General features: G+C 34.6%; 1 protein-coding gene across 1 annotated transcript in view; it reads right to left on the reverse strand.

The window, feature by feature from the left end:
• Window positions 1-23893, reverse strand: part of LOC145667826 (neprilysin-11-like) — a 124036-nt gene that overhangs the window by 92998 nt on the left and 7145 nt on the right. Inside the window, exons 2-5 of the mRNA XM_081735258.1 lie at window positions 19668-19774; window positions 15290-15358; window positions 11869-12030; window positions 10406-10489 (exon numbers count right to left, since the gene is read on the reverse strand). Of these exons, the coding sequence (XP_081591384.1) occupies window positions 10406-10489; window positions 11869-12030; window positions 15290-15358; window positions 19668-19774 (422 nt within the window). The remainder of the gene's footprint in view (window positions 1-10405; window positions 10490-11868; window positions 12031-15289; window positions 15359-19667; window positions 19775-23893) is intronic.

Genomic DNA, 23893 nt, shown 5'->3' on the forward strand with positions numbered 1-23893 from the left:
GGTGGTGTGTGTTTAGACATCGGGTTCCTTTGTTGTTAGTCCCAGCTTTCTAGACCGGATGCAGTTATTCCCGGTAGAAAATACAAGAAAATATACATTTTTATTGCTATTAAAGTAAATAATTACACTTATTCCCTCAATGTGATACTTGTTTGTTTAACTGTATACAGAGAGCTGATCCGTAGAAGAATCGTTCATAATAATAAATAAAATAAACTCGACAAATATTCTTGTAAATAATAGGTAAAAGTTTGCGTCACACTATTCATTTTGCTGGGCATACCAGTGTGCCACGTTATCCTGTTGTGGCACACTGGAATATAGGGTATGGCTTTCTAATTTTTCCCAACTATTTTAACTGCTTCAATTGAAATGAATTTATAATAATAAGAGAGTGAATTTAGTCTTCTTACCCTTCAATTTAGAAATAAGGTCCGCTAGAATTGTATATATAAAAAATAATAATACTCAGAATTTTATAGAGTAGTTTGTTTTATTCGAAATGACATACTTCCTGCAACTGTTTGGGTTGGAATTATTTGAAATCAAATCTTTAAGTTTTACGACCCACGGTTATACCGGCTAGGCTAAAGGACACGGTGATGATGAGAAATGAATGCAATGGTGGAATGAAAAAAGTGGGAGAAAACGGGAGAACCCCGAGAAAACCCATGCACATGGTGTTTCTCCACCACAAAATTCACTTGGTGCGAGCTGGGGTCGAATCAAGGATCCCATGCACCAAAGGTGAACGCTTTATCACTGAGCCACCGCGGCCCCTCTGAAATTATTTATAGGAGAGAGTGACTACTTTTATGAAAACTTGATATCGAACACATTTGTTTAAAAATACCAGCTTTTTGTGAAATATTGCTTAATATCCAGGAAAACCTAAGTCAATAAAATAATAATAATAATAATAATAATAATAATAATAATAATAATAATAATAATAATAGTAATAATAATAATAATAATAATAATTATTATTATTATTATTATTATTATTATTATTATTATTATTATTATTATTATTATCTTAAATTAAAAACTCTCTGGACCTAGTTCATTGGCACAATTCCACGAATTAAAAAGAATGTGTTTACTTCTCATGTAAGTGTAGAAGGACTTAATCCCTGTTCCTTTCAATATAAAAAGAAAGTATCCAACTGTCAAATGATATGCTACAGAAAATCCCCTATGCAACATAATGTAGTACAGAGTCATCATTCCAGGTTGTCTAAAGAACACTTTCGTTTTAGCAAGAAAGGAAGAAAATAGAAAATACTGAGTTTTAACCTAGTAGAAAGTTTGCAGATTTAAGGGAAAATGCACAGAGTTGTTTGATATAAAATGTAGTTCGGATTAATGGAGTAAGACACCGTAAATATTTTATTGTTTGAAATATACTGGGAGTGACCAAGCCATTACCTATGGAAATATCGAAAGAGATACGTTAATGATGTTAGTTGCAAACTTTTTTAGAAATGAAAAATTAAGGAAATCTCTAAAACTCTGATATCACAGATTCAAATTGACTGACTGTTAAGTAAAACTGCTAAATCTGAGTAAAGCAAAAAAAAAAAGTATTAATGACCTGTGTTACAGTTTCAGACATATCATTCTCATATCAAAACTACGAAGAAGTAAATTATGAATAAAGGTGAATTCACAGTTCTGGAATACCAACAAATGATTTTGTTAGATGTAACTTTTCGGAAAACTTTTTATAAGGCTTTAGATTTTTTTTTGTTTGTTTGTTTGTTTATTACCTTCCCCATGCCGTAAACGTCGCCAACTCCTAGTGGCTCACTTGCCGGTAAATGGCGATCGTCGATATAGCGACGCGTCGAAGGATTGCCGCTAACGTGCCACTAGTGGCAGGGATTCGTCGAGTCGAAGCAGATATCTAGAATCGGAGGTATTGAAGTTACCACCACGTAAGAACGAGGACTTCATTTTGGTCCGCGCTCGTTTGATTTGTCACGGAGAATCGTAAAGGAACCAACATGAACTATCGCCAGTCATGTGCATGCGGTTATTATTATATATTATTTTCCCCTGACGAATTGTTATTATAAGGACAATACTTGAGCTCCGGGGGTCAAGAGTAACTCCTGCCTTTACATCATGAAGTGAAAAATCTTGAGGTGGGTGGGTATAATTGTATGAATTTAGTTGGCAACTGTCGCCGATCACTAGCAAGTGAATATGGGAGAACTATGAAAAAAGTAAATAGACGCTTGCCATTTTGTTATAAAATTACATGACGAGTGCATTTGATTTGATTCCGAACAGTTGTTTTCAAATATACACGGTTAAAGGAGCACTCTGATTAGAAATATTAAAAAGACTTCAACGATTTATCACTCTACAAGCTGTGTCTTCATAATCGCCTCCGTGACGAATTCGGAAGAACACGCAATTAGTAACCCTAAGGTTGATGGATCACGCCCAGCTCAGGGCACTTTCGTTTTATTTTTTAAAAAATGTTTTTAGACTCATCTTGATGCAAAGAAATTACGCATATAGGCGATTTAACGTATTCTAGGGGAATAATTTTGTGGTTCGTTGGCGTTCCGTCGCTTCTCTGCCGGTGGTGGTATAATTTTCAAAACGGAAGTGGGACCAATTTTTGGCTGCGGGACCGCCAATTTTTGGGGACATGTCACAAGTTGCCTATCGGTGGTCCACCGACGCTTACGGCATGGGATTGTCCCCTCACGAGTGAGGCAAATTGTAATCGACCAAGAGTGTTTTGGAAAAATGGGAAACATCTTCCGATTTCGACTTCTGAATAATCCGTTTAGGATCAAGTCGAATCAAGACTGCGCCACGGGAAGGTAGAACAAGTGAGGCAATCGTTCCAAGCACTACGCTCGACAGCTTCCGTCTCATTCAAGACTTAGACTCTTCAGGAAAAGTAACAAGTTTATTACTGGTAATTTATTCTTTGAGTCAAAGTATTTTGAAATAAATCATCGTTTTGTAAGATAATTTTACGATTGTATACTATTAATTTCAAAAATTGTACTCATAATATAATTTCCCATCATGGATTTGAAAAAATCAAAGTTGGAACAAAGAAAGATCTCCGATCCACATGCCTCTTCATGTTTGATATGGAAGTCTCATCTTCATTATTGACCCTTAATTTATTTTAGTCCTAGGCAACGCGAATCGACGGGATGGCTCTAAGTGAAAACATTCATTTAGATGGTTAAGTAATCAGGAAATTCCTGCTGTTATTTCACGAAACACAACAGATCTTGAGGGAAAAGAAAATAAAACAATTTTGCTTACCAGGGGGAGAGAGTAAATCATCTGCTTACGTTTGCTTAACTAGGAAGAAGGCAAGGGCGCCGATCCTGGGGGGCCGGGCCCGCTCAAAGCTCATGTAGGCCTCCTTTGTATTTATGAATATACAATATTTGGCATAATTTGAGTGTAATTTGTCTTAAAATCCTCATATATATATCTTCTGCATTTGAATTCCCCCCCCCTAAATTTACAGAGAAATTGGCGTCCTTGGAAGATCTAGTGAAATGAATAAAAATGTGATAACGTAATACTTGAACAACTCTATCTAATGGAGGAAAGTAAATTAGTATTCAACACTTCTTTCAGTTTTAAGCATTTCAAAGATTCTCGTAATTTAGTAGCGTCCCGGATTTGCATTTTTGAAGTACGGGAACTTTATCTATGCCTTAACGTGGGAATCGGTTTCGGACCTTGCACTTAAGCCGCTTTGCCATAAGAGGCACAAGGAGTTTTTCTTTCGATTTCCTTAGGGATATTGCGAATGGTATAACTTTTAAAACTATGTTTAAAAAAAAAATACACATCGACATAATAAGATGATAATTTGATACCTAGGAAATATATTGAATTGTTTTTAATTTGTTCTCACGATACCAAAACAGTACTTATGCTTTTTTATTCCAGCCTTTTAATATAAGCATTTCAGACTATTGTCTGTTCTAGGACGATACAATTCTAGTTCATGTATATGCTAGCTTTGGAAGTACAGTAGAGTTTCGCTTATCCGACATAAACAGGCAGGCAGAACGCTGGATAATATGGATGTGTTAAGAAAAGACCTATTAAAAGTAAAACTTATGATATAATTTTACATATTACGCATCTAATAATAATGTTTTATAACAAATAACTGCACTGCACTGAATCAGGGACATATCCAGCGTGAGGGCCTGAGAGCTGTCTCTCTTCGAAACTCAAGCAATTTTTAATAAACTTGCCTTTACCCTTTTGAGGTTCTTTTATATCAGTTTACTAGTAGTCAGTGTCCAAACTTTGGGCAATGTGCTGTTGTCTTGTTATAATTCTAAGAACATACCATAATGCCATTATACCAGGTGCAGTGGCGTATTTATTGGGGTGGCTTCCGGGCTTAAGCCCACCACGAAATCTTACTTAGTAAAGTAAATGAAATATCTTGCAGAATTTTCACATTTCCAGGCAAAGCCCCCCCCCCGAAAGTTAGCAAAGCCCCCCCCGAAAGTTAGCAAAGCCCCCCCCGAAAGTTAGCAAAGCCCCTCCCGAAACAAAATCGTAAATACGCCAATGACCAGGTGGAATTAAAGAACAGTTTTAAATAGGATTAACATTTCGTTTCCGTTCTGTTTTTAACTTTAATATATTAGAACGATACACTCCATGTCTTCTTGCTATTTTTGTTATGTGATATACCTAGCAGACAGTTTTCTTTAGTTACATTTCTTTCGAAAATATGTTTTATTTTGTTTGTGCTATAATGCAGTTTCCAAAATAAACCGGTTTATAAAAGAAAAGTAGGAAAAAGTTTAAGAGAAGTACAGAACTGTTGCATTATTATTATTATTATTATTATTATTATTATTATTATTATTATTATTATTATTATTATTACTATTATTATTATTGATATTTAAAAACATTAGAATTACGTGCTTACGAGGATTCGTGTTGGGCCCCCTCCGAATAGAAAACCTGGATACGTGTCTGCACTGAATGATAGACGTATGAGTCAAGGTATAGACGGGCGCGCTAGGCGATAAACTCCACAGCATGAAAAATAGATTAAGACCACAACTTGCAGATTTTCTTGCCGATTGGTGCTATTTGCAATGATATATCGGATCATATGGTATGTGGAACAAAGGATGGTCGGATAAGCGAGACCATGGTGTATTGGTATTTCACGCACCTAAACCTGTAAAATGTTTGTATAAACAATTATCTTTCACTCCCTAGCTAAATTTGTGGGTATGATCACACACCTTGCCTCATAAAGTATAGTCTTATAAAGAAACAAATATTTTTTTTACCTAAAACCTAAAGAAAAGCCAACTTCATTTTTTTTAATAATGGCAAACTAGCCCACTTCTTCACGATAAATCACGTTTGGTACTAAGATGTCTTTTTCTGTCCGTATATATCCTTCACAATTCGTTGGAGAAAAAATTGTTTTTCCCCAAGAAAACAGGATGAGAGAAACTATACAACAGCATGAACAGAAAACAATAGCTATTAACAATAATTCCCTAATCCTGGATAAATACGTCATTACAGCAAAATATCAGTAAGTTGTCCTTATTATATTGCTTCGGTTCTTATTAACATGAAAATTATAATGTTTTGTAAAAAAAAGGAAAGAAAAAAAAGAAAAAAAGAAATGGGATGGGATGGGATGGGATTCGATGTGGTGTCAAAATAATAAAATAACTACGACTCCGCTACTCTACTCTACCCACCGAACCACGGAGGCTACGTGGTGTTAGTTCCTTTTTTAAAAGAAATAATCTTCATAACCATGGTCCGTATCGCTTCGAACCTTAAGATAAGAGTTTTTCTGTTTAATTCTATATTTTCGTACGACATCTTAGTTACAGAAGCTAATTTATATTTGGCAGGCAATCTACACACTAGGTTTTAACCAATAAATGCAACATTTTACTCCACTATCCAGTTCCTTGATCCAACTGGATTCTCCCCTACTGAAGTCCCTCCGCAATTGTGATCTGCTACTGAAAAAATCCCTAGAAATCATCGTTGCCAGTATACACAAAACCGAGCATAATTTTGCTTTTTGCTTATATTTTTATTATTTTATTACATTTTTTTGGAAATATCTCCTTACATGGATTGCTTTCTATTATCTCCACATACTAATAACTGAATTTTACCCATAAACGTAAGGAAAATGGAATAAATGCGAAAAATCTTGAGTTACAGTATACGCGCAATTTTGTTTGCGCATGGGAGTACATATGAACTTTATTTTACGTCATAACTTCAGTCAAACAGTTTGAATCCGTCAAATAATTGGTATTGGGATGATTCAAAATGTTTTCATAGTTATGAGAGTAGATATGGAAACTCTCCCAATATAGGAATTTACTTGGTCGAAATAGTGTACTCATTTTAAAGAGGCTAGGTAAAAATGCGAATCGCATTCGAACAAGGATAGAACGATAAACAATTTCTCACTCCCAATTGAGAAATTTTGGGCTACCTAGTTGACGTCCTAAGAACTACGCTATCACAGCTCTTTGTATAAGACAAAACATGTGTTTTGTTGATAGATACAGAATTGATTATTTTAGTTGCTGACGGCAAAGTGGTGTAAATGTCAATTTAACAACAATCTATTTTTTCTATAATAGTGATAGTACCACTAGTAATGCTTTGCATTATTAAAGGGAACGATACTCTCTCCAATTTCAATCCTAAGTTTTAGGAGTAAGTCTGTAATATCCAACAAACCACACACCATGTTTTATAAAAGTCGGTGTTTTTAAAATTTATTTTCATCGATCATTTGTCGATCATCTCAAAAATATAAAAGACATCGCTGAGTTTTAGTCTTTTTTGAAACATTATTGGGGCATACAACTACAAGATTGTTGACTAATTTTATATTCAAGCAAAGATGATGATTGTGAAGATTGTCATGAGCTCCCTCGTGATTAACTTAGTGTCTTTTGAACAGGAGACTCGAGTTCAATTACCCGCAGGAGCTCATTTGTCTCAGATCGCACGTTAAGCTTTATGTCCACGTCTCATATAGCCTCGGTATTGAAAGGAACACTAAAATCTAATAATAGCACGCAACAATGTGAAATAATATACGGAATAGTACTCAAAATCAATTCGTTTAAAATTAATTTCGAATATAGTACTTTGATCGAGTCAGTTATCTATCATGTCACTTTCATTAAGATGTGGATTTTAAGAGAAATGGGATGTTAGCTTGTATATCGGGGAAAAGACATATATAAACCACTTATTTAGAGAAATGAAACTCGTTATATAAACTCCTTGTTCTTTTTTTAAAAAGAAAAAGGAAAACTGACTACGTCGTCCACTGTTTTTGAAAATTCCGTTTCTAAAGGTGATTAAAGAACAATTTCTAAAATATTTAAATTTCCCATTTTGTATTCATATATTTGAACATAATTGGTATTTTGGTCATTTGCTGTTGTTGTGATTACCTCCATCTTAATTGAAGAAACTATCTTCAGGGGAGAAGAAAGTTTTAATTCCTTCCTTCTTCCTTATTCTTTATCATCTGACTCGTGTTCAATCTTTTAATGCTTTTTCTTTCTCTATCATATTTTTCTTCTGCATTTTGTAGTTCTAACTTATCCATATGCTCATCCTTCGTTCTTCTATCTACTTTTAGAGATCATTTTTGTTCTCTTTCTTTCATTCGTAATTTTGTTTTCTATGGCCTCCCATTTACCCTATTTGCTGTTGACTTCTTTTTCTTTTCTTAGTCTCATAGTCCCTGTTTTTTATCATTTGACTTCCCTTCAGTATTTCCTAGTCTAGTATTTTCTTTCACTTCTTCTACCGTTCCTACTCTGTGATATATTATGATGTTTCATTCCTTCTACCTGCTTGTTGCTTCACACTAATGAGTCTTGTGTTCTACCTTTGACGTTCGTGTTACTAATAGTGGTGGGTACAAAAACCGGTTGTTCGGTTTTTAGAAAAACCGAAACCACCCTTTGAAAATTTTCAGAAAACCGTTTTTTCGCCGAAACCCATTTTCTCCCAAACCGGTTCGGTTTTCACCAAATCCGGTTACCTGTTTTCTCCAAAAACCGGTTTGGTTTTTCACCGGATCCAGTTTCGTTTTTCTTCAAAACCTGTTCCGAATTTATTCAAAAATTGGTTCTATTTCTGACAGAATGGTGTGTCGTTGTTCTCCGGAAACCGATTCCGTTTCCGCAGAAATACTTTCATGTTTTCCAAAAGTGAAAACCGAAACCTGTTTCGGTGGAAAAAACTGAACCGGTTTTGGAGAAAACCGAAACCGGTTTCGCTGAAGAAACCGAACCGGTTTTGGAGAAAACAGAAATGTCGGTTTTTCGGATTTCGATTTTTCTAAAAACCGGTTTCCCATTTTTATAAAAAAAAACGGTTTTGCCCATCCTTACTTACTAATGGAGTTGATTAGTTACCAGTGAACATACTTTGTTTTCTGTCTTAGTCTCATAAATCGAACTTAACATAAACTCATCTATTGAATTAAAATATCGTCCATCTTCTTATAAGTTGGGTACTAGGTCATTTAAGGCTTGGCTTGGTACTAGGTTTGTCGAAATGCAGGAAGGATGTAGGTATTCTTGTCTTCCTTCTGATGGCCTTCTTCCTCCGGTAAGTCATTGATTCTTTGTACATATTTATATCCTTCTTGAGATAGCACTGCTCGAAATGATTATATTTATTGCAATTTCTACATTGGGTGCCCATAACTGGGCATTGATATTTAAGAAGTTGCCTTCCTCTTGCTGTACAACCATAGTTAAGTCATCCATATTTTTCTGTAACACTGTTTTTGTATTTAACTTATTGATTTGGTTTGGTTTGTCTTGGTTCGATTCTTGCATCTTTTCATTGCTTTGTTGCAGCATTTATTTGTTTCATGTTTGGATCCAATTTATAAAATATGGTTACTTTTTTTTTGCTAGCAATTCTACTTGATTTGTTATGTCTATAGCGGCGTGCGTTGTTAATTCAGTAACTGATAATATTTTTTTTCTGGCCATTTCGCATGCTATGCATCATACAATCTGATCTTGTAGCTCATCTTCCCGGAATTATTTGATTTTTCATGTATTTGCTTCTTTCTTTAATTGCAAAATGAAATCCTGTCAGCATTGGCATTGTTACTTTTCATATTGTAAAACTTATACCTTTCAACTATGAAATTGGAAAGTGCTTGACTAGCAGTTCTTTTATGGTTTCATAACTCAGTCCCGGGAATTTCTTTTGATGCATTTTTATACTGAGCCTCCTATTAGTGAGACTAAAATTAAACTTTTTTTTCTGAGTTGATACATCGTTTTACTAGGCAGTATTATTCGTAGCGCTCTATTTACGTTTCTACGTCTGATTCACACGTTTCTAGTGGTTCAAAATATTATATAGATTTGTTTTCCATTATGTTTCCTCTGTGAGTACTAGACTTCACCAAAATTGTTTTCCCTTAAAAGACGAAAACTTGTAATTACCCTGTAGTATTACTAAATTATACTCAATCGGGAAAATACTTAGCTCCAGTAATTCATACATCTAAGCTTGAAATACTATGGTTCATGAATAATATAATCAATCTTAATACATGTTTATTTTGTACTTCACCTTCGCAAATCATCACACAACTTTTGTTGCTTGAACACTATTATGCTGACCCACTATACGCTCTTGGGGGACAGTGGCTTAGTAGTAGAGAGTGCTTACCTCTGGTGTGAAGGGTCCCCGGTTCGATCTCCGATCAAGTAAGTTTGTGGTGGACAACATCGTGTCCATGGGTTTTTTCGGAGTATTCCTGTTTCCTCCCACCTTCTCGTTTCACTAATACATCAATCATCATTCATCTGCCTTAATCACTGTCTTCCTTAGCCTAGAGGGCAAAATCCTGGGAAGTTAAAATGAAACATTTCACTATAGGCTCTTAAATTTTCACCATAATATTTAAACTACCTTCAGAGTATACGTACATCAAATTTGGTATTACATCCGTAATAATTTAGCAACAGTAAATTATCATTCAAATGTTTTATAGTGTCATCACCAGCTGGACTATTTTCGTCACTCCACCACATAGCACCAACGAATACTTCTTTTTGTCACCTGCGTACGTATCATAGATTCCTATGCAACCTGCTTTCTCTATATGTAAGTAGCAGTCACATACTCTCCAAGGCGCGGTGTCAAGTCACTTTTGACGTTCATCACATATAAAAATATATTTTTTAATATTTATATAATTTTTTAAAATATTTTTTTATGATTTTAGTATTTTATAATGTTCTGTAATTACAAAAACTGAAATTTATGACAATCCAAATTATTCATTAGAAATGTAAAAATTGAACATGTCAAAGTGCCTTACCAGTGTTCATACAAGATTTGTACATTGTCCTTGTGCTATCAACTATTGGTGGCTCATTTGCCGACGAATTTTGTTCCAGGAATTCTGATCAAAAGAGAAATTGCAAAAAGAAATTATTAACAGAAATAAGTTCTTTTATAATAATAAAATTATATACTCTAAGTTTCTTTCATTGAACTTCGGAAAACTTTCAAATTTCAAGACTATCCTTTAAGTGGTTACTTATTCATAATTAGGCAATAGCATTTGAAGCTCAAGACCTATAACAACGCACTTGCAGTATGCAAATTATAATTACGTAACTTTATTCCACCAGAAGCATTCTTGAAAGATACAGTCTATAATTTATATCTTCTCATTCAAATATAATTCTTCATGAATGAATTATTACACCTTGACTTCTTACTCTGCTGTAAGCATACTAATCAATTTTATGAACGATTTCTTATTTTCTAGATATATTTATTATACATTCAGCAGAGCAATGAATTTGATCTTGCTCCATCAAATATGATGCTTCTAAACTTTCAAACTGTACCTACTACAGATAAGCATGGGAAGCTTTACTTATATAACGCTTTTGTCCGTCCGAGTGTTCTGTATTAAATTCGAGCATTTTCTCTTTTAACTGAAACTATATAGTATAAATTGGGACGATTATTCAGAAGTTATAGGAAATAATATTTTAGAACACCTACTTTTAGACGTTACTGCACATATTCACATTTATAAATGATTCGCCATGTATGATGTTCGCTAAAGATACCTTTGAAAAAAGGGACCCGGCTATAACAATGTATATTACTTTAACGATTCCCGAATAATTCCTCGAACTTTTATGTGAACAAAGCCGCAAATACTAGGGCAAATGCCAATGCAAATACTCATGCGATCTACCTAATAGCAAAGTAATGGTATGAACGTAAGGATGAAATAATTGAGTTTGATATCGAAATGATATTGTGAGTCTGAAGTTAAGTGAATGTGATTGTGTCTGATTGAAAGGAAATGAAATCTTTGAGTTTTACGTCCCACGGCTAAAGGAGACGATGAAGATGAGTAATGAATGAAATGGTAGAATGATGATAGTGGGAGGAAACGGGAGAACCCCGAGAAAACCCACGCACACGGTGTTTGTCCACCACAAAGTTCACTTGGCGGGGGCTGGGATAGAAACCGGGATCCTAAGCACCAGAGGTGAGCGCTCTACCATTGAGCCACCGCGGCCCTTGTGTCTGATCGGAGGTCGAGTAAGCGTGATGTTGGGTTAATGATGTGAGCATGAAGTTCAATAAGTTAGGGCAAATTGGATATCTCTGGTCTACCCTGGCTACCCTGAGAATTCGACTCTGACCTAGGTCAAAGTTAACATTAAAGATTGACACTGTTTTAATAGGAAATATCTTCTTTTTTAATTCACTTTGTAGAATAAATCTTTTATGTGGATACTGTGGATACATTACCTCGTATTTCTCTTTGCAAATGTGACCTCCTTTCGGTAAACCAATCATTGCTGACCGCTGTATCTGGAATGGGATGCTGCTTCTTCCAGTTTCCGCACACGTAGTTATAAAAATCATTACAAGGGTTGGCACTTCGGTTCATCGATTGTAGAAAATTTGACGCTGAAATATAAAAGACAATTCCAAATAAGCATAATGCCTTTGTTAGAATTAACAGGCTTTCTTAATTAATATTGTATAGTATTAAATATTATATTTCACGGAAATGACAACAACGTAGTTTTTATTTAAAAAACATTATAATTCTTCCAGTATTTACTTCAACAAATATTTATTATATCAGTATCCTACACAAAGGTAGACCACGCCTGTGCCACTAGAAATTGTTACTCCAGGAAATAAATATTTAATGATGGTGTCCAACAAAACTCAGAAAATTATTAACTCATGTTCCTCAATCAGACTTTTTTTAGTGAAAGATAAGCATAATTAAAGTACGTGTGTACGTGTGTGTGTGTGTCACCTTAGAAATAAGCAAAAACATGATTAATTAATAACATCTATCCTCACTTTTGAAGAAAGGCTTAATTTCCTAGCAAACTATTATCTCTCATCAAAAATTTGATCAGAAGATATGCAGAAACAAAGTAAATATGTTTCATTATTTTTTAAATTTTATTTACAGCTGAACAGTTTACAATTGAATATCTAATTCAGTTTACATTGAACAGATACAGCTGAACGCCAGTTTACATTGGAATATCTAATTAGAAGTTACCTAAAGTTAAAGAAGGTATTAGTACTCCCTCTGTATTTGTCTAAAAGATCAAAAGAAGTACGTCTCTTCACAGATGAAATATAGTACTATTAATCAACAGAATTAACGTTTGGCTTAAAATAAGGAAGAATAGACGAGAGCAGTTTGGGTTGAAAATAAATGGCAAAATAATGTGTATAATTAATGTATCAAAACCTAAACTTATGAAATAACCAGAAATAAACGAGGGAGTAAAATTTTCGGTAACATCAGCTGTTATTCCTTTTTTTATTAGCGCCCCCTTTCAATGAACGGGGTGCACGTGCCGGCCAATTGCTTATAATTAAAATTGAAACACCCAGGAGTTATCGGAAGAACACGAAATTTTCACATTGTATAGGGGATGATTGTGAAGGAAATTATTAAGTCACCAAGGTCGCCGTGCGTCACGTACGCCTGCCATACCATCTGGCAAGAGGTACCTCGAACATGCTAGAGAGGTGCAGAAGCGCGGTGAATGTGCGTATTAGTGAGTATAGTGTATCAAAAGCGGTCAGCAATGCCTCGCCATTGAACACGGCAGCGCTTCCAGCAGGTTTCGCTGTTCGATTGGGGTCGAACTCTTGGTCCGAATTCTTGCATACTGTGATTGTGGTTTATCGTACCGAGAAATCGGTGCCAGGGTAGGACGGAATCCATCTACTGTGACACCTGTGTGGAACCAGTGAGTGCAGGAAGGCACAATAGAGCGACGTAGAGGTTATCAACATTCACGTCAGACGACGGACAGCAAGGACGGACACCTGGTACCCATGGCCCTAACAAACCGTATGGCTACATCAAGACGTCTGACGCAGGAGCTAGGGGCGATTTTACATTGTCCATTGTCCCAACAAACCGTGCTGCGTCGTTTGGCGGAGCGGGAAGTTTTTCCTCGCCGCCGACTGCTGCGGATTCCTCTGCGCACCAGATATGGTGCGAGCACCATCATACATGGCGTGTGGATTGGAATGCCGTATGAATTGCGCTGAATCCGATTAATCCCTTTTCTGTCTCCAGCATTATGATGGACATACATGTGTCTTTCGCCACCTTGGCACTAGGCTTCAGAACACCTGCATCATGCATCGTTACACAAGTCCTTTACTAGGCATCATGGTATGAGATGCCGTCGCCTTAGATGTTTGTTCTTGTCTTGTACGCATTCCAGGGACATTGAACAGCCAACAGTATATCACAGAGGTGCTCACCCCTGTTGCTGTCCCATGGACTGCATAACGTAATTTTCCAACAGGATAACGCAACCCATATTGAAAGGAATGTTCCCGCATTCCTGGAAGCTAACCACGTGTCTCTGTTTCTGTGGCCCGAACGTTCTCCAGAGCTCTCGCCAATTGATCATGTCTGGTCCATGGTGGGTCGTCGGTTGGCTCAACATGGGTTTCCTCCACCTAATGGCAACGAGTGGAAACCTCTTGGGACGCCATACCTCTAGCTGACATCGATGGGTTCATTCTCTCCATGCCTCGTCGTGTTGCAGCAGTTCTGGCCATCCGTGGAGGCTGTACTCGCTACTAGCTCCAGGAGGTTCTGCAACCCTGCTACGCACGTCACATGTCACAGGACCGACTGTAAGTGTAATAATTTTCTTCTCTTATTTGCAAAGTTTCGCAGTTCTATCTCATTTCAATTTTAATGGCGAGCAGTATATATATATATATATATATATATATATATATATATATATATATATATATATATATATATATATATATATATATATATATAATGTATGTATGTGTATGTTTTGTATTCATCTACTCCATCTACAGGAGAATTGGAGAATTGCATGGTGCAATACTCTCAAATAGTAATAATTTTAAAATATACAAAAATCAATTACCACAACGGTTTGGGTACAATAATATTTTTGGAAGACGAATTCCTTATTTTGAAACATATCCCTACAAATGCTTTGATATGGAAAACATATTAGTGAATTTTGAAGTAAAAATTTCGAATATGCCCCGAAGTACTTTTGAAGTGGTATTTTTGATACTTCATGAATTACAAAATATGAGTGTTGTTTCTAATTTTTAATGTGTTAGCATATATACGTGAAAGGTATATTCACCCTACAGGAGTCATTTTCAACTCGATGCTTTGTGTTGTCACAGTCTGGTGCTCATCTTCTTAATAAACAATAACGATAGAACAAGAAGCTGATTAAAAACCTATTTATATATCAATTGATATACTTAATAGAGGTGAACAAAATGAAACAAAGCCTCATGCACTATTTCGAGAAAATCGGCGGAAACTAATTTTTTTGTGGCGCTAAAAATAATATATTAATTGCCAACAAAGGCATCGTCAAAAACATGCTAGCTAGCAATGTGAAAGCTGATAATAAAATATACACTACCAAGCCTTTTATTATGACTATAGTCAGAGAACAGGAACTATACTACAGTTAATGATCCACAATAATCTAAAACTATCATTAAGATATTTAAGATTAATTTAAATATCTTTCCAATCAATGTTTTCACAGTAGTATGTACTTCTTGTAAATGGGCTGGCAAATAGTTTAACTTCAAACGCGAAAAATGGAAATATCCAAAGTTTAGTTAGTAATTCATTTAGTGAATTGTACTTACTTACCGGAGTCTATACACTGGGTTGACACACACAAATTATGTCCTGAGTTTGCTCTTTCCGTTGCGTCTTGATCTGTAAAAGATTTGCGTTTAATCTTTTTTTTATAATATTTAATTTATTATTGTTTGATCTTACATTATATTAAAACAAGGATCTTATAAAATAGAGGATCTGCCCTTACAACAAAATCTTGAAGCCATACGTCACAGTTTCGCCATCCCTACTCTGTCCACTCTGTCCAATAGGATTGCAATGTTTTGAGCCAACAATCATGGCGGAAACGACCGAAAGTAGCCAATCAGACGATAACAGAAACGAGAGTAGGCAATCAGACGTGCCGATGCTCGGTTGTTTTTTTGGCTTCATCGGTTTAATTGGATAAAGATAGATATGGGCAGATCCTCTATTTATAACATCCTTGTATTAAAATGTGTGCTTGAAATGTGCTAAACTAAACTATAATAATAATAATAATAATAATAATAATAATAATAATAATAATAATAATAATAATAATAATAATAATAATAATAATAATAATAATAATAATAATAATAATAATACCTATTCAGAATGTAATTTAACTATTTTGAAACATAATTGGGGTATAGATAGACACTTAGTTCTCAATACCGGTAGTATTAATGATGTCATAAAGTTTTATTGCCAAATGAAAGGCACACGAAATGAATGTATTATGTTTATTGTTTCTTTTTCTAATTTTTACTTTTGTGTGTTTGTGTAAATACACTGGAATTATTGATGCCTAGGAATCACGGGCGCTAATCTAGGAGGGGACGAGGTGGCTTATACTCTTGCCCTGTAAAGTTCTCTTAGGCCCTTCTAGAATCCAATATGGATATATATGGACATCTCACAACGACATATACGTACATACCTGAATGTTTCCCCATTCTCCGCGAAGTTATATACATAGAAATCGGTGCCGCTGCTAGGAACTACTTAATGATATAAGGAAAATACGGTACAATCTGATAGCTCCGCCAATACTTGAAGAATAAAGCTATCTATACAATGAAAATGATCTAACAAGAGTTATCGATATTAATCTCTCATGTAAAATTTGAAAATGGCGCTTATTAGATTATTTCTTTCGATCAGTGGTTCTAAACCGATGTATCACGACACACTGGTGAGTCACGCAATCCCCTAAGGATATCGCAAAATTTTAGAATTTTAAAAATCATGAAGAATTTTATAACAATCAGTTAAAAATCGGGACAGACTGTACCAGCCAACACCTCCATCGGTAGCAATAATGTTCAGTGTTATATAAAGTAATTATAAAAACTAATTGCTTTCACTATTATAATAGATTTATTACTATTATTATTATTCTTAATAATAATAATATGAAACAGTGCGTCGCGATGACTTGTACGTTGAGTAAAGTGTGTTGTCAGTCAAAAAAGGTTGAGAACCACTAAGATAATACTTCAAATTCATGGCTCCCTTGATTAAGAAACTTAACTTTGTAATATTAATTAGAGTTGAAACCATTCGAAGATAAGAGGATGAATTTATTCTACTGTATGTGTCGTTACTAGAAAAATCGAAAAGCTATTTTTAAAAAAATAAATAAAAGAGTTTGGTTTCCCAAGAACTCCATTGTATAATTATCGTGATTATCCTGTCTGTCAGTGTGTGTGGGATAGGGGGCGTCCATCTGGGACATTAAAAATCTCAAGAACTGCTCGTTGGATTACCATCAATTTTGACCAGGGTGTAGAAGGTAAAAAAAAAAAAAAAAAAATTAGGAAACGAATTTGTTGATGGACGTGATTCATCCACTGGAAGTGGTAAAAATCAACCATTTCCGGTTGTTAATGTAGATCACTATAGAGCAAAAGCGGTAATAGTTGGCGAGAAACAGTTTCCTGCAACCCATTAAGCGTCCCAAAATGCATTTCATTTCATCCTTAATTGTCTACTAAAACTGGAAATGACAGAAACTTATTACAACTTCCTTCCTGAATGTTTTTCGAAATAAAGCAAAAATGGTAAGTGATGACAAGGAGCGATTTTTTGTTGTTGTTGTTGTTGTTGTTTTGCATTCTAGGAATAAACTGTCATCTTCCTTAACCTTCTATTTAGACCAAAATTGGCAGAAATCAACCACTTCCGGTTTTCAAATTGAACAGTTAGAGTAACAACGGTAATATATGGCGAGGAAAGGATCTTTGGAATGGACTAAGCGTCCGTCTCCATTCTAATATTTATTACAACCGAAACTGGTAGAAATCTACTACAACTACTAGGATTTCAATATTAATTGAGACAATATTATGTCATATAAACCAAACTCCTTCAAGTGGAGTACACATATCAATTCAGTTTTTTTTTCAACGATCTTTCTCTTCAAGCAAATAATATTTTCCAACCAAAAAACAGGGAGTGGAGGGAAATAAAAAGTAGGTAGGACATACTGTGCAATTACTACGAATTGAATGGGTTATGCTTCTGTTTACGTGATAAATTTGGGTTCAGAAACACCCTGTTTAAGAATTAAAAGCTACATACAGTATAATAGAAATAGTTAAATCTAAAAACAGTACCGTACGTAGGCGTGAATCATAACAAGTCAAGATGTCCAATAATGGAAATTGGATTGTAATTCTCAATAGGCACTTTTCTTTGACAACAAAATTTTACTTTGCGTGGTTGCTAGTGTTGCTCACGTAAAACGAGACAACAAATTAATTACGCTCTCTCGTCTCAAGTTGTATTTTTATTTACACAAGTGTCGTCTCGATTCTCGAACAAGCTTTTTTTTTTTTTTTTTTTTTTTTTTTGTCTCGACTTGAATCTCTAAAAAAGTTTTTCACTTCACGGTCCGTTTTATAAATTTATGTCCTGATTTATTTCATAATTTTATCTACAAGTTACCAGAATCCTTTAGCGTCAGGAAAGGTCTACGAACGGTATGATATAATACCATTCAAAACTATATTTATTATTGGGGTATTTTGGATAACTTGGCGGTACGGTGGCTCAGTGTTAAACCGTTTACCTCTAGTGCATGGGATCAGTGGTTCGATACAAGACCAAGTAAAATTGTAGTGAACAACGTTGTGTCCATGGGTTTTCTCGGGATACTCCCACTTCGTCGCACATTCTCATTCTACTAATTCTTCCATCATCATTGACTTGTCTTAATCACCCATCTCCCTTAGCCTAAAGGGCATAAACGTGGGACGTTAAACACAAAGATTTGTTTTGACTTCACTTTTTTGTGTATTTTAAAAAGCTTGATAAATTCTCTTCGTTGTATTCATGAGTTATCAATTTACAGTTTTTGTAACATTAAAACGATGTTTGACATCTAAAACTTTGGTGAACTGTTCTGTTCATGAGGCTCGAGAAATTTCTAGTTTCATTTCAAAAACGAGACGAAACTTATGTTTTCGTCTCGTCTAGAATTTAAAAAAATGTATCTTGTCGATAGTAACATTAGTGATTCATAACTCAAAAAAAATTAAATTGGTGAGCCATCAAAGTAGAATACCAGTAAGTAAGCAAATCTACGGTAAGTATAAGATTGTCTTTAATTTCCCTTAATAGACATGAGATTAGAGATTTTTTTCTGTGTATGGCTTTGCCAAGTGCAAATTAGAAATCGTGCTTGACAGGTTGCCAATTTAAAGGAATTTTAAAGCTTGCCTTAAATAATATTAGGTCTACGTATTATTAGCAAGTCTCAAACAAGTTTGCAATCGTGAAGTACCAAGGGTTTGATATAGCCTTGGATAGGTCTGTAGCCATGTAAATGCAAGCTTGTGCAAACCTACAGGTTTAGGCTTGAAGACTTAGATAGAGTTATTAAAGTCTAGAACGCTATTAGGGACGTGTTATTATTAGTTTATCATCAACAACAGAAAAGGGAAGTGCTATTCATTTCTTATCTACTGCATACATTACAAATTATGCACGCTTAGTACTTAGCAAGCGCTTCCTACACACCGAATTCTCCTTTCAAAAGTTGTTACGGTGGCACTGCAATATTGAAAAAGGTGGGTATTTAGATAGATCGCATTTACTACCTTCTGAACTACTAATTCTTTAAACCATTTGAGCTAGGACCAGAAGCTTTCAACCTATTTCATTTATAAATTCAATTTTACCATTTTACGCAGCTTAGAGTTTCAAAGCGAAGCGCTTTTAGACCCAAGTTTTTTGGGATTTTTTAAAAATTTATATTATCTCCCGATGTTTCATCATCGAATTTTCAACATTCTGTATACACAACAATTATACGTGTTCATAAGGTAGGGATAAGTGTATATATAGGGTGTGAGTGTGTGTTAACACAGCAATAGTAACAATTGACACTAAAATTGAAATAAGAAAAGCATGTACTTACAAAATACACTAAGCGTAACTATGGTGAAAATGAGAATTAAACACACCACAGCAACTGCCACAATCACAAAAATCAGTCTTCGTTCGAGGGGAGTCTTTATTCCATATCTGGAAATATAGAGCCAAATCAATACAATTTAATAATTACTTAAGAGATATTAAGGTGTTAGATATTTAACATAGAATTACAGTCTACCAGATCAAAAAAAAGTACAAGTTGATTAAAAATCTACTAATAGGTTAAAATTAAAGCAGGAAAACGGTATAATAATAATAATAATAATAATAATAATAATAATAATAATAATAATAATAATAATAATAATAATAATAATAATAATAATAATAAGTTTCGTTTTACAGGGTAAAACTACGGTAGACTTGCACACTATGCGAATTCAATACTCAAACTTGAAGGAGTACATCTATAATTACTGGTGGGAATAGAGGAATCGTCATCATCATATGTATTCTGCCATTATTGGCAGGTCACTTGGTGAAGCTAAGGAGCTTCCACGCTCCACGGTCTTCTACTAACTTTTTCGTCTTCATGTGCGATTTTTCTGGTTTGATATCGTCCATTAATTGTAGTCTCCTTTGCCTTCTCCATCTCTTTCCTGTCGCCATACCCTCTAGCACGTTCCTCACGATACAACTCCTTCTTAGCCAATGTCCCAACCAGTTTCTCTTGTTCTTTTTAATATAATAATATCTAAACTTGTTCTTCCCCCCCCCCCCGCACACAATTTCTAGCACTTTCTCATTCGCTTTCCGCTCGACACAGCTAATTCTTTCCACTTTTTTCCACACTCACATTTCGAAAGGTTCTAGTCGTTTTTCATCGTTTTTGGTTAACGCCCATGTTTCTGATCCATACAGTACAATACTCCATACCAAGCATTTTGTGAGGCTTTTTCTCAACTCTTTATTGAAGGTCCCACAAAATAGTATTTTCTTCCTCCTTAAGACGTCTTTCGCCATTTCTGTCATTGCTTTTATTTCACGGATTCAACACCGATTTAACATAGAAGATTGCATCTATTTTTGAAATACTGAATCGAGTGCATAAAACTGCTTCTGGATACCTTTTACCGTTTTTGCTATATGAAAATTAATATTAAAAACTCAGAAGTCCTATTAAATTTCAACACTTCCGGTTTCGATAGAATGCTGTGTGTAGTGACGGCAGGCTTCCTTGAAGCGATTGCAAGAAGTCGCTTATCGCTATCTATTACCGTTTCTGTTCTATGATGATCAAGAAGGACTCTTATCTTCTATACTTCCTTAGTAGGAATACACATGCGATAGTGGTCCAGTACGTCCAAATTATTTTCCCAAACTTGTAAAACGTTCATGTGTTTGCAGGACTTTTGAATAATATGCTTATATATAGGAATAATAGATTTAAAGGTTTGTTTCTTTCATTCATTTTGCTGAACTCCTACTTTACACTAAAAAGTGTTCACTCTTTTAAATGATATTATTCATGTATCAAATTATTATTATTATTATTATTATTATTATTATTATTATTATTATTATTATTATTATTATTATTATTATTATTATTTTAATTAGTATTTAAAATTTCCTATCTCCATACCTGCGGAAATAAATGTGTTTCAACAAAAAAAGAAAAGTTCCGTGGTTTAGGTTCAGATCTATTATAATTGTCCTCCATATGTTACAGAAATTAGTTCTCAAGTTGTTATATCTTCTATATATAAAAATGAAAATCATTATGTTTGTGACTTAATAACTTTCGAACCACCCAACCGATTTCGACCAAATTTGCAATACAGATTAGGTCTGGACGTTGGAGTGATTATATCGTTTCACTTTGACGCTCCAACGTAGGGGGAGGGTATATATATATAAAACTTAATAATTCTTGAACCACGAGACCGATCTCGATCAAATTTGTCACATAAACGAGGTTCATGACTGGGGTGTTTCTTTAGCATTTAACTTTGGAGAGAGGATTGGGAGATATATAAAAATGATTTAAAATTATCAAAATTAGTTTCGAGTCTCTAATTTTCGGGGTCTCTGAGAAGAACAGTGACACTTCTGATGTCGTTTATAATCCAAGTACAATCCCCATTAGTACTTTATGTCCAAAATAAAATGTGTTCCCTCGTGTGAAGAACGGATATTCTACTAGTATTTTATAATTTTATGTATATATCATTTATTCAATGTGTCAGATTTTTCAAGCACATATAATTTTCATACGTCCTAAGATCATATCAAAATAATTTCACTTAATAACCACGATAATTCTCTGCTCTATTGTAAATCGAACTTTGTACTGACTATATGCACTATAGTCACTGTGACAATCGCTTAGAAGCAATTATCATTACAAATTATGTGCAATCAACTCGATATTAAAATTTGAGTTAGCCAAAACACAATTTTCTTTCTCTTTAAAAAGGAAACACTTTTACTTTGCGATTCAATCAGCTTTGATCGCAGGCAACGGAAGACAACTTTTCTGGACAATTGATCCAGTTTCTTTCTGTCCTTGTGGCCCACACACAGGCTGAGCACTCCGTTGAGAAATTAATACTCCTCATCAACCTTTGTAAGAACATTTCCTCAGACACAAAATATTCCTCGTCGGTTGACCGTAGTCAAAACGGGAATACCCGTTTCGCCTACAGATAAAATGAAGATAATGAGATAAATTGATAGTTTGGTCAGTGAACGAAATGGCGTAGGGCAAATGGACATGAATCCTTCATTGCATTTCTCGTTACATGAGCATTCTATATTGGAATTTTAAACCATAAAACAATGCTATTTCATGCTGCTAATTCTAAGTTTACTTCAGTGTGTTGGTTACCTGAACATTTGGCAGTACACGCGATCATCTTAATTTCTTACAGACGCTTCTAAACATCTTTTACTGAATTGGAAGGACAGTGGGGAGGAGGGAGAAGGCGGTAAAACTGTTTATTGCTTTTTATTAATGTTGCTCACAACAAGAGAAAATGTCTCGTCTCGTCTCGATTATTGCATCGGAAACGAGACTAGAGCCGAGATGAGAAGTGCTTTTTTTTTAAAAAAAAAAAAATACGAGACAAGACAAGAAATTTCATGAGTCTTGTGGGCAACACTAGTTCACTCAAGTATTAGATCCCAAACACTATTTATGTGTTACATAACTCACAGTATAAAAACTATATATTTTTAGTGACTGTAAGAAGACAATAAGAAACATTTATTAACATTTAAAGATACCTAAGTCATTAAAGAATATACCTCAATAATAAATATGGTTTAGATTATGTTATTCCACTCCCTTTATGGACTTCTCGTGACGCAGATAAATTCTGATAACTTCTAGGTGAAATTTAAGTAAAAAAAAAAAAAAAATAGGGCATAAATTTTGTACATAAATTTACGAAACGACACGATAAAATTTTCAAAGCGGGACGATTAATGATTTTCGAGAAATCGGGATGAGATAAGAAATAAGGTTGACTTGTCTTTGTGGGGAACACTACTTTTTATGTATGTTGTCGGTGAAATGTATATTGACTGCCTTTCCATTCACATCCTTTCTACATTGGAAGACATTTCTTAGTCACGTCTCGACAAATTTATTGAGCTGTTTGTGCCTTTTATTTTCGTCATGTGTTGGAAGCCTTTACCGTCTCTGGTGGAACTTGCAAGATATTAATAACAAAATGATAAATTGATTAATATGGCAAACTGAGAGGGAAAAAAATATTTTTAAATATACCATAGAAAGTCCTTGCTACTCAACATTCATTAAAATGCTGAATGTAGGCGCTACCTGTAAATCCACAAGCAAAGGCTGCTTTTGATATTTCAGTGCTTAAAACAGCATGGCTATTTCGATTTTTTTTTTTTTTCAGATTGACAATCTTACTTTCGTCTATCGTCATGGATGAAATAAACAAAACATAGTCACAGTTAAAAGAAATAATGACTGAAGGTTATCAACATCATGAAATTACATTTATATGATAATGTGCGAGCACCAATTCAAACATTTATTACTAGAATGTTCTATATTGCGGAAATTATGTTGATTATGTACAGTATTATTTATAAAATAGAATTAACAGGTATTTAGTAATTGGTTACTACATGAGAAATGCGAATGTTACATTTTACAAGAGTTTTTGCCTCAAAATACAATTATGTTCTGTGATTTGGCCGATTTCCAATGGTAACGATGGTGATCAACATAGA

The sequence above is a fragment of the Thermobia domestica genome, chromosome 13 (genome assembly GCF_964235325.1).
Source record: "Thermobia domestica chromosome 13, izTheDome1.hap1.1, whole genome shotgun sequence".
Classification (NCBI taxonomy): domain Eukaryota; kingdom Metazoa; phylum Arthropoda; class Insecta; order Zygentoma; family Lepismatidae; genus Thermobia; species Thermobia domestica.